Here is a 13,026-nt window from a genome sequence, read left to right as displayed (position 1 = left end):
GCGAACGAAACGAAATGAACCATCACAGATAATGACGGTGGTACTATTTTCGTTCATCAAATTATCCTTCGAAATCAGATTTCTTACGTTGAGTCATGATTTAATAAAAAAAAAATATCGAATTGAAATTAAATATGATGTTAAATATACTCCTATTCCATCTAAACAAATTGAAATAACAGGTTTTAGTGCACATCTATTCAATTCTTTTAATGTTTTTTTTTCATATTCCCATGCATTGATTGTCGCGTTCTATGGGAGTATCATAACTTCTATTCTATGTCGATTAAAGTTGCTTTTATGGTAAAAATCGAAGGTGTCATTAAAAACACATGCGTTTGAAAAACTAATAAAGGAACATTACGTAACCAAATATCATTCTCTTTTATTAAACGAGTTTTGCATATTTACGTGGCCAATTCGGATAGATTGTATGGATTTATTGCCTTTCTTTTCACACGTGATAGCATTGAAGTAACGCATTGAACTGATTATAATATGTTAAATATAATTATTTATGTGAAATTATAATTTATTACGTGTACGAAATCTTTTAAATTAAAAACGCTCAATTTTATCTTAGCTGTGGATTATTTCATAACTATTGTTTCACTACTGCAGTTCGTGGGGAATTTTTCCCATTAAATTAATTGGAATGTGATAAGCAAAATTTGGTAGTAACGGACTATGTTCGTTGTGCTGACGATCTGGTTTAGTTTATATTTACATGACTAATGAAGTCTCATGCAACGATAAAAACGCTTAAGATTTAAATTGCTCTATAGTGGTGTGGAAAATATTTAGACTAGTTTCGCCAAAATTGTATTGTTTTAGCAGCAATATCTGAATCAATGTCAATTTTAAATCATGCTTTCTTGAACCACCCACCATAGACAAGAAGTGAAATATTTTCTAGCGGCTAAATATGGTCAAAGGTCACAACAACATTCATTACACATATTATGTGGTTCCCCTTTTTATCGCACTTGCAAAGAAGGACCGAAGATTAAACTATATATAGGACACATACGAACACGAAACAATCCAGGAATAACCGAAGGACAAATATAGATAAAGAGCAGGTTACAAAACACACAAAAAAAAAACTAAAAATAACACATACAAAAAAATCCGTACCTGTGATGCTCAGAAGAGTTGTCAGGGACGTTAAAAAAACTTCAGTCAATCAGGTACTCCGGAAGGGTAAATGGTTTCTGTTTTGCTGCGTTTAGTCTGTTTTAATAGGGCATATCGAAACTGCACTAAAGTGCTAAAAAGTTTATCTATTTCAAAAATATGTAAATAAACTTACCACTTCTACGTCCTGAAGCCATTTTGGGTATCTATCCCTGCATAACAAAGGAGGAAAAGACATGCATTCACAATTGTCCATTTTCTTTTCATGTGATTCTCACGAAAGCGAAAAGATATAAGCCACAAGAAACATAGGCACGTATCTAAGTCAATTTGCAAACAACAAAAACAATCAATACTTTGATTAGTAATAAACACAGAAAGTTTATACAAGTATTTCACAAGTTTGAAAGGACAAACTTTTCTTTTATGATCCAACAGGTTTCATATTGATCACGAAACTACATTCGAAGGTGCTCCTTTGTTAGGAGGCTTAAAATTATCATTAGAATTAAAAGCCTGCGTGGTGTTTATGTAAACGACATATATCTATATATTTGATCTACCAACATATTCAAAACTTTAATTATAATTTTTAGGTTTTAAGTCGTTTGAAAATTAATGATGAATTTTACGACCGTAATTACTTACATTAAAATCAAACTAATTCGTAATTTTGAATCGGTAAATAATTTTAAAAGACATACTCAACAAGAAACATAACTGTACTCTATCAACTTGGAGTGAGTTTGACCCACTCACCTTAATCAATACACCGCTAGGACTAAAGCTTACTCAGTGTTGCACTCAAGAAATAATTAAAAGCAAACTGAATTCCTAATCAATTGTTGTATCTTAAAGAACAAAGGTACTTTTTTTCAAGCAATACCTTCAATTTCCTTGTGTTCAGCGATATATCGATTATGATTTTGCTATCTTTGGTACAGTATTTATTATGTTTTTCGTTTATACCAGTATATATATTATAAGTTAAAACATTCTATAAGTAAATGTTCATTTCAATATATTTTCCCTGTAAATGGAAGAGACAAAAAGTAGCAATTCCAAAGATACCAACGAGGGGGATCAGTGAAAAAAGGCGAAATCAGATACAACAAAAGGTCAACAGACAAAGAGAAATCGTACATGTTCAAAGAATCAGAAAACAAAACCAGGATAATAGGGTCGAAAAAATTTTGATTGCACTAGAAAAAGGGAGGGATTTAGCCTCCTGTGGCGGAGTGCAAAGGTTCTTACTTCTATCGAATACCACAGCAGGGTTCTTTAACGTGCAAGGAACGTGACATCTTTCCCAACACGGTGCACCACTATGGTTTGCAGTCAGGTTTTCCGTATTATAGCCTGACAACCCCAGCATGTAACACGCCAGAGTTACCCCATTCCACCATCTGGGCCACACATCCCAGTTGCTCTGTGGACAGAGCGCCTAGCCCCCGGCTAGATTTCCAAGCACTATTTAGTCGCCTTTTACGACAAGCTTAGGGCTGGCTGCTGTAGGCCTATTCTCTAACACCCGGACCTGCACGGGGCCGTTCATATAGTGGACATAGGTATAAAACTATTAGAACGAAATTCTTAATATATGGGCAACATATCTTTGTTCAAGTAACTTTTGTTTAAGTCGCTTGGCCTTATAACGAAAATCGGTGTGGTGGTCTGTGCAACGTATAGCAAAGTGTATAAGTTTTGAGACAAAAGCTCCATGGATAATTAGCTGGAATGTTATTACATAGGATAGGATAAGATAGTTGAAAATAGTGGAATCAATGTTGTCGCGTTTGTGATAGAGATTACTAGGATATTAATTATGGTTGTATCAGGGATTTTTGGAAATTTATTATCGACCGATTTTTCACAGAAAGCCACAAAACATTGTACCATAGATAAACCAAAAAATACTGTTTTCTGGGTCATCCCTAAAATGGTTCATGTACTCTCAAACTATTTCCTGCTTTACATGTAATTATAGGAATCAGAGCATTGTGTGAAATCGAACTATACCAGACGTGATAAAAAGTGTAATTTTTATTTTGTTTATGTCGTTAAATTCTATCACGTTTCATAAAATCAGGAAACCTTCCTAGATATGAACAGGATTCAGTTTATTATCGTTAATGCGTCCATAAAGAAAGAAGGAAAATCGGTTGTATTAAAAACGTTGTCCAGCCATAGGTTAATTTTTAGCTCACCTGGCCGAAGGCCAAGTGGACTATTGTCATCACTTGGCGTCCGTCGTCGTTAACAATTTTTCAAAACTCTTCTCCTCTGATACTACTTGACCAATTGGAACCAACTTGGTATTCATGTTCCTTGATGTGGGGAGTTTTGATCCGTCGAAAAACATGGCCACTGTTACTAAAAATAGAACATAGGGGTCAGACAGTAGTTTTTCGTATATATCTCCAAAACCGTTAGATATAGCTAAATTCTGACATGGGGGGTAAAAGTGTTCAGCATGATGAAATCTATCTGCAGTTAAAATTTCGTTTTAATCCGTTAAGCCATGTTGGAGTTATTGTCCTTTTCCAACGTTTTTTGCTATTTTTAATGTCATTTCTTTCAAAAATCTTCTCCTCTGACACTACTTTACCAATTGAAACCAAACTTAGTATGAATGTTTCTAAGGGTATCCTCCATAGAATTGATGTGGGAATTTTTGATCCGTCGAAAAACATGGCCACTGTTACTAAAAATAGAACATAGGGGTCAGACAGTAGTTTTTCGTATATATCTCCAAAACCGTTAGATATAGCTAAATTCTGACATGGGGGGTAAAAGTGTTCAGCATGATGAAATCTATCTGCAGTTAAAATTTCGTTTTAATCCGTTAAGCCATGTTGGAGTTATTGTCCTTTTCCAACGTTTTTTGCTATTTTTAATGTCATTTCTTTCAAAAATCTTCTCCTCTGACACTACTTTACCAATTGAAACCAAACTTAGTATGAATGTTTCTAAGGGTATCCTCCATAGAATTGATGTGGGAATTTTTGATCCGTCGAAAAACATGGCCACTGTTACTAAAAATAGAACATAGGGGTCGGACAATAGTTTTTCGCATATATCTCAAAAACCGTAATTTTTTAGCCAATTCTTTCAATAGCTGAATTGATCCTTGTTATTAGGACTATAAAATTCGTCAAGCATAGAAGTTGTCAGACGACTCCTTGTAAGATTGTTGCCCTTGAAAGGGAAAAAATGACAGGTTTTTTAACAGTTTTCAGCCAATATCTTGAAAACTATGGTAGATAGAAAGAAACTTTCATTGCTGAAATGATCCTTATGATAAGTCCTACCAAAGTCTTCTTGAGTCAAAATTCTTGGACAACTTTTTGTAAAATTTATTGCCCTTGAAAGACAAAATTCAACTAGGTGAGCGATTCGGGCTCATGGGAGCTTCTTGTTTGTAATTACAAGGAAAAAGCGTAATCATCGTTGGTTTTTTTCTTTGTTATTTGTTCGATTTTCTGTTGTGAAAATCAATGGTATATCCAGTACATGTACGGGGCAGTTAGGAAATGATTCAATTTGTCTTTTCTTTTGCGAAAATCTTGCTCTCCCCTGAGCTTCGGATAGAAAACAAAGAAAGTACAGTAAATGTGTGTAGAATTTGGAAACTTAAGATGACTTATTATGTACATGAACATGTATAATAGTTCATATTTCTATCATCGTAGACCTTGGAAATCTGTCAATTTCTACAATGTACAACTTACTATTTTAAGAAGCATGGGAATAATCGCAACTAAAAGATTACATGGCACTTTATGGTAACGTCGTGGTTACTATAGAAATAAACGTATTTCGAATATTAGCATTATTTTTATTACTTTTTGACCGGGAGTTGAATTGAATATATTCTCATCGATCCTGAATGGTGGCCACTGATTGCATACCTTTCAGGAGCGATGAGCATATATATGCAGTATTTCAACTTTATCCTTAAATAAATACGCTTCTCACTTTCGCCTGGATTTTGGACCGTAACGCCAACTATAGCAGCGTCAGTGTCATTAGCGGAGTTTCAAATTATAATGCATCTTCTGGCTAAAAACCACTAATTCCACTTCCCATAGGCTTCTATGCTAATTTCACAATATTCAATGGCTTCTCTGGACTTTACCTTAACTTTAACCTGCAGATGACTATATATCAGCATGATTCTACATATGTCAGCTCACAATCCTCAGAATGGCATGTGGGGTTAGCAGACTTGCAGTGCAGTACTGGTCACCGGAAGTGAAGGGTCTATAAATAGCATGGGAAATCCCAGTGTTTTCACAAGATAGGGGTATATTTAAAAATCATTATGGAGATTAGGCTTCTCATCACAAGAAGCAAAATGCACCTATAAAATGTACAGAAATGTTTTTCCTTTCAGAAACTGTTTAAATTTTTTAAATAAGATGAAAACTTTTTTCACAGCACTATGAGGAACAGGGGTAATTTCTGCGTAGGACTATTTTTGCGTACGTTCCAAATGCTCATTGGTTGAATTGGTGGTCTGTAACCTTCTGTGTGAGGGAGAAATAAGTATACGAGAGATTAAATACCATGACAATTAAAAAACAAAATTTAGCCCAATTGCTATTATTTGTTTCTTCCATATGACATTTTGCTTACATGTACACTCTCTATAATCATAATAACTGATACTAACATAAACAGTAATTCAACTTACATAGGAATAAACTTTTTATTTCCTTTGTTTTGCAGTCCTTCATGAAAAAAAATACGTATTTGATGTTTTTAAATTTATTTTTATTTTAACTTTTTTTTATTTTGCATACAAAGCTCACCAAGTTTGTACCCCATCCAATCTCTATGATGCAATCGGATATATAGACAATACATATTTTTTTAAGTTTGAAAGGACCGATTCAGAAACTGTGTGGATTCTGAGATTGCTATTGCTCAATGACGTTCCTCGTTGGTCAAAACGTATTCTACGACGCAACGTTGGTTACGAGGACGGAAGTTGAATTTCTGAATTGGTCCGTTGGAAATATAATTTATATTTGTATATAGTACAATTTGAGGCTCTGGAGTTATCTTTCGTTCACCACATACATGTAATATGCTTTCCCTATTTTCTGTACATGCAACATCAATTTAACTTTGAAACTTTGAAACTTTTTTGAAACTTTTTTATTTCACTAAGAGGCTCAACATGGAGCATAGTAGTACAAAATAAACATATATACAATTATGAACAATGTTGAACACAATGAATGAACACAACAGGAAGGTAATATCATTTGAATAAAGACATCATTATCTTGATTAATTTGGCAAGGCCTATTATAGTAAATTTATCTTCACAATTTATTAATTCCCAATAGCTAACAGTATTTGGACTGTCAGTTGTGTATTTTTGGCAAGAATCTACATCTTCCTTGAATAAAATGAGTACAATGGAACAAATAATGAAATTCATCATTTAATTCGTGTTTGTTACAAACATTACATATTCGTTCAAATCTATCAATGGCTAAGAACCTGCCAGTTTCAACTGGCAATTTATGACTACTACATCTGAGTCGACATAAGTTATACAATAAATCTTGTGGTAATACATTTAAATAATTTTCAAAACCAAAAGTTGTCTTGTACATCCTATAATTCGAACATTTAGAGGAATTATATACTTGATCTTTCCAGTTTTCAACAAAAGTGTCAAATAATGACTATTTAACCTTTTTGGATAAATGAAAATTTACATCTACATTCTGATCATTCCAAATCTGGATATTACCAGTCTTAATTAAAATATCTTTTATACAGTTTTACCACTTTGAGTGATACACATTTTCTTTATCTAACTTGTATAAAATGTTGTACAAAGTATAGAAATTTTTTTTAGGTTTACCATTTATAATACGTTCCCAAAAACCAATCATTCTTGCACTAATAGGAATATACATAGGTATTCTACCAAGTTCACCATATATCATACATGTTGGTGTACATTTTGTAACTTTCAATATATATTTGCAAAATTCAAGATGCAATCTCTCAATAATATTGTTATTTTCATATCCCCACACTTCTGCTCCATACATCAAAATGGGAGCGATCATTGAATCAAACATTTGTAGCAAAATTTCTATAGGTAAACATCTTGATTTGCGTAATACATAGAACATAGCTTACCGTGCTTGTTGTACAAGTCGGTCTTTGTTAGATTTAAAGCACCCTTTTCCAGAAAATTTAATATCTAAATATTAAAATTCATCAACTAAAGACAATTCTTCACCATTAAGATTAAATCTAATATTTTCAGAGAATTAAAACTTCCTGAATATTTCTTTGACTTGTCTCCCTTTTCAAGGTTAAAAACCACATATGCTTATCCATATGGAAAAAGTATCTTCACGATACATGTTTAATTCAGAAATTCAAAGTGAATCTTATATCAACTCTATGCGTTAGACAAGGCAACAAAAGATAACAAGCTTATACAAGCTACAAATCAAGGAAATTCCGCTGTTATTATATTACAAAAAGAAGGAACGGGAAGTCTGATACTGTAAGAGATTATCATAGTCTTTTTAAATGGAAGAGTTATTCAGTGAATGTGTGAAAGGCTAATCTTAGTATTACTAAAACCAAAAAAATTAACAATCCCTCCATTGTTACTGAATGAGATAAGGAAACACTTTAATGCTGATATATACTATTTCTCATTAAATAGAGTCTTCTGTCGAATCAAAACACTTAAAAAAAGGGCAATGTCAGATTATGGTAAATATCCGTTTATCTATGTACGTATTTTCACGGACGATGCCAGTATTTCATCGGCATTTCTGGTATTTTACTTCTTTCTGTTTCCACTTCGGTCTTAGTCTCCAACAATCTGTGGCTTTTATGATCAGTTGAATCTACTTGTTGACAGAACTACTCGAATTTCTAGCTATATATATACAAGGTCGCAGTAGTTTCACTTTTGGCCCAAGCGATTGTAGAAATAGGGCGTTTAAAAAGAAGTTCAAATCATCGTATTGATTTAATTAGAACTAATTGATGATGATACCTGTGTTTATTTATTAGATTCATCATTTGTCAAGTGATTGATGAGTAGTAAATACTGATATATTCGATTTTATTTGAAAAAAAAATTTAAGCGAGGCCCCCTAAAATCTGGGATCACTCTTTTCGTGCTTATATACTAGTGGGGCTGCATATTTGATAGTGGGAGCAAGTCCCTGTGATGAAATCAAAGTTGACTTCTCACTTGCGACAGTGACGTAACAAAATGGCATATCAATCATTTACCTAAGCCCTACGCAACTCCCAGTGATTTTAACAAATCTTGCAAGCTCCCTAAAACAACAACCATGTCACAAAACTCGGACGCGTTATTCTGATTATGGACAAATTCGTATTTAGTCAGTTCAAGCTTTATTTGAATTACGATAGTCTCTGATATAACGTTTGTATACCTCATTCGGGTTTTGCGTCACATCCCATTTGGCTTTTAAGACGAGCGTCGCTTCTACCTGAAACCGAGCCAGGTGTTTATGCTCTTTCCTTTTGGAGTCGAGAAAACTTTACGACCATCATACGGATACATTTTCTTTATGTTATGGGGTAACAAAATTTAATGTTTGGGTATTGATTACAATTATTTCCCTTTTGTGTTCAGGATATGCGACGGTCCCATCTACATTTACTCTGTTTTTTAGAGCTGGGAAAAAAATTTATTATTATCAGATATTTAGATAATAATTCTCGATCACTTGTCAAAAAAGTATTTATGGACATTTTTCCTTTACACTTTCGTCGTCTACTGTTTTATTGGAAGAAGTAAATGGTTATAGAAGTCCATAATAGAAATCAAATATTTGTTTTACATTCGAAAATCTTTAAACTGTATAGATTGATTTACAATTAGTAGTTGAAACTGTCACTTTATTTGTCTCTGGCGGGTGTCTAGGTAATATTTCCGTTTGGGTACATTCACTTGAAATGAAAAGTATCAATAAAATACAATTTTAATGTAAATATTTCTTCATTGTGTTTGTTTTTGGTTCAAAAGGATATATATAGTATGTATATATATGGGTGTAACTGAGACACGTTGTCTTTTTACCATTCTATGTACTTCTCCCCGTGATTCAGGTGACACCGACATAGTCATTTTAGAATGTAAAATGACCCTGGTATATTAAATGAAACTTCCTTTTTTATTAAAAGAAATAATAATGCTTATTTGTATGGCCCGTTAATTTTCAGTTTAGCTACTTCATGACGACCAGGGTGGAGAAACTTCTTAGAACCACGTGGAGATTTGGTATAGAAGAAGTCCAAACGTTAATAGAAATTTGTTAGTTGTCCGAAATTCACGTGATTCATGTAACTAAAATGCACTTTTTTTATAGGATAGCATTTTTTCGCGAACTCACCCTACATTGGTTTATGTAATTTCAAACATAAAACTTGTGTGTCTACAAGTTTTGTTTAAACTACTTGTCATATAAAATCATGTGTACATAAACACAGCAACAGAATAAATACACGTATCATAGTATTACATAGAGTAATCAAGGAAACCAAAGGTTATAGCGGTAATCAAACGAATATAATCCAAGGACAAAGACCAGACATGGAAAACAGACATACACAACAAAGAACATAAAGTAACTAAAATCATACATACAAAGTAACAAAAGCAAATGAGCAACTCGGACTCTGGGAGCATGGACCAGGTGCACCGGTAGGGTAAGCGTCCTCTACTTTTCTAGAAACACCCGCCGAGTTACATGTATTGTGTAAGATTTTCCTCATATTTTTAGCTAGGCAACCTCAGTCCTATATGTATACTCGAGGACCAACAAAAAGTTGCTGGTCCGGTATACTCCTACTCGTACAGGAAATAGATATGACAGCAACCAAACTAGCTCACAACGTATGCTCGATATATATATACATGTTTGTCATATACTTTTATACATAAATGTAATATTTTACCCCTCGATGTATCTTATAAAGCGAATGTTTTTAATAAAGCCACAGCAGGCGGAGAAAGGTCCACTTCCGGAATTTATCGTATGCCTCTTCGTCATTGATCGGAAGTTTTATCACACCCTTTTCCGTTAGTCTCCGAAAAATTTAAATAAAATTTTGGACTGAAATGTACCACCCACTCGTTGAGTCGGGTATCATAACCAAGCTAATATGCACAATTATTGACTAACGTTCGAATATTAGCCTAAATATAATCAAAACTGTGAATACAGTACAAAATATAAGTGCGCCAATACGGGGTATAAGCCAATATGACGTATTGGACTAATTAGTCAATAGAGGTATAATTGCGTAAGGTTTTCCATATTGGGTGAGTTATTGGTCCTTGGCTAGTCATATTGGACTTCGGTTTCGCCTCATTCCAATATGGCTAGCCTCGGTCCAACAACTAATTATAAGCCACTATGGAAAACCTTATGCAATAATACTATTATATACCAGTCCGATATGCCGTACTGCCTTCTCCCTAGTCAAATATGATAGCATACGTATTTGTTGTATCGGCACACTTGTACATTTTGTATTGTATTGACAGCATTCATCATATCTAAGATTATCATATATTATAACTGTCAGTCAATAATATAGGGTTATTGGTTTTTTTTTTAAATATTGGCCTCCAATCTTAGTAGTTAGGTTTATTGGACTAAAACAATGACATCTTTATTAACCAACTGGGTAAAATAAAGAACATATTCCAGGTGTACAAAATACTATTAGAATTTCCAATCTTATAGATATTTTTTAAGTAGAGACATAAACTATAACTGACGAAACAATCATATTTTGTACTTTAATAATAGAAGCAAAGGTCCATATTGAGCCTAGCCGTATTGGGCCGGTTTTCAACATAAAGCTTTCTGTATTAGTCTGGTTTTTTTACCATACTGAGTCATGTTGTCCATATTTGCCCAATTATTGGCTCTGTTCGTTTAATAGAATGAACAATTGTAAACATATTAGTAAATAGAAAATATTGGAAAAACTAATCGAATAACTGCTTCCGCGAGGCCAGTCAATTACTAAACGGTTCACTATACATGTATGTAAAGACCAATATTGAAAGCAAGGGCATAAGTTCATATACTAATTCACCTCGTCGAGAACATAAGCATTCTATATAGAAAATCCATAACGGTCTACGTTGGTTAGAGAATGACAGAGCTATTGTAACTATGGACAAGTCGATATTGTCAATTCCCCTATTGTTTCATAGACAATCGCAAGCATTACTTTCTCTTAATGCAAAAGGGCACATGCTGATTTAGCTCATGACCAAAAATTGAAATATCGTATCATTTAATACCCGGCGTGACACGTACAATAAATATCCCATCGCACATTTATTTACTAAATACCTTCTTAAATTCCTTTTTTACAGTAGTATTTTGACAGATTTTTAAATCAATATTATCTAATCCTTTTTAAATCTTTATTCACCGGATTCGATCTCCAAATTCAGGGTAGATAAAACATTTTACAATCGGATGTGAAAACATACAATAGGATTCCGAAAGGATAGTGTGGTTGCTGTCAAAAACCAGGACTACGTGTAGAACCCTGCTTAAAATATATAAACTCTTTATTCAAATAGTGATGATTGAGGATTGACAGTTACAAAAATACTTAATGAAAGAAAACTTGATTTTTTACTTTGGGATTAAAGTCTGAAAACGCAGAGTTTTAAACACTATATGCTGTTTGCGTGCAACAAAAGTTTGAATAACGACGATATTCAAGTTTTAACTCTCAACTGAATACATCCGATATGGCTAATTTACATATTTAACAATTTTATAAATGTTTTCTTTTCCATATTATACTACCACAATGAATCGAGAGTAATTTAAATTCGGAAGAATTACCGAACTTTCAAGGCGCTATTAGTGTGAATCGGATATATATTTATTCAGTACGTTTTTGAGGGTGCGAGAACTTTCAAAATGCCGCCTTCAGGAGAGAAAATGTGGCAAACAAATTACATGGACACTTATAACAAATCTCAAAAATCAGAAAGAAAATATAGTGGTTCTTCAAGATACAACACGCCAAAGAGAAAACCTATATCAGAAAGATTGGTAAGTATATACATTTCAAAACCTCTATCATTTCTATGTATTACATTAAGCTGCTTTATGACCTTTGTATACAGTAATCTTAATTTCTATAAATGTAATTAAACGCGAAGAAACAGCTTAGAAAGTTTAAACTTTGTATGTATTGCATTGTAATAATAAAATACTTGATCTCGATGGTCCTCATATGACTTCATACATACATTTGTATATAATATGTGTTTGTATAGCAACATTTACATGTACTAGTATGGTGTATGTAATATCAACTGAATAGTCGCTCGTTTTGTTGGTGTTGGTATGTTTTCGACGACCTTGCTTGAAACGTTTGGTTGTTTTAAGTGTTTGAAAATAGGAAAACAAAAAACAAAACAAAACAAAACAAAAACAAAAACACGACGTGTGTGTAACATGAAACGAATAGCCATGTGGTCACTTACCCTCCTAAACTTACGTGTATGGTTTTTGTAAGATGTTGCCTTGATTCCGATTAAAATCACCCAGGGTTAAAAATGAGTTAAAAGAGTAAATCAATTTGATCTAAAGTTGATACTGAATAAACTGCTAAAGTGAACAAAAGGTCATGTTTCTTTATAGAGACCGTTTGCCCATATATATGTGAGGGTGGGCATTACTGTGATTGTTAAACAGAGATCCAACTCTCCCTATGTAGACCATTTTAACATCTAGGGTAGAAAAAGGAACAGATATGGAGAAACGTAACAAATGCACCATGTACTCGTATATAAAAAATTATCTCAACGTCTTTCCC

General features: G+C 33.4%; 2 protein-coding genes across 5 annotated transcripts in view; one reads left to right on the top strand and one right to left on the bottom strand.

The window, feature by feature from the left end:
• Positions 1 to 13,026, bottom strand: part of LOC148621184 (uncharacterized) — a 73,200-nt gene that overhangs the window by 29,641 nt on the left and 30,533 nt on the right. Inside the window, exon 1 of one of the 4 annotated variants that reach the window (XM_088575292.1) lies at positions 1,313 to 1,625. The exons of 2 other annotated variants lie outside the window; for them this stretch is intronic. In XM_088575292.1, the coding sequence (XP_088431418.1) occupies positions 1,313 to 1,393 (81 nt within the window). In that variant the 5' untranslated portion in view covers positions 1,394 to 1,625. Of the gene's footprint in view, positions 1 to 1,312; positions 1,626 to 13,026 lie in introns of those variants that run through there. One more of the 4 variants, XM_088575297.1, reaches the window with a different exon arrangement.
• LOC148621183 (uncharacterized) overlaps positions 11,701 to 13,026 on the top strand; it is a 41,476-nt gene continuing 40,150 nt past the window's right edge. Inside the window, exon 1 of the mRNA XM_088575290.1 lies at positions 11,701 to 12,257. Within this exon, the coding sequence (XP_088431416.1) occupies positions 12,123 to 12,257 (135 nt within the window). The 5' untranslated portion in view covers positions 11,701 to 12,122. The remainder of the gene's footprint in view (positions 12,258 to 13,026) is intronic.

The sequence above is a fragment of the Perna viridis genome, chromosome 3 (assembly GCF_037379345.1).
Source record: "Perna viridis isolate PV_CMFRI_1.1 ecotype Kerala chromosome 3, ASM3737934v1, whole genome shotgun sequence".
Classification (NCBI taxonomy): Eukaryota; Metazoa; Mollusca; class Bivalvia; order Mytilida; family Mytilidae; genus Perna; species Perna viridis.
This window is presented reverse-complemented; position numbering and strand designations above follow the sequence as displayed.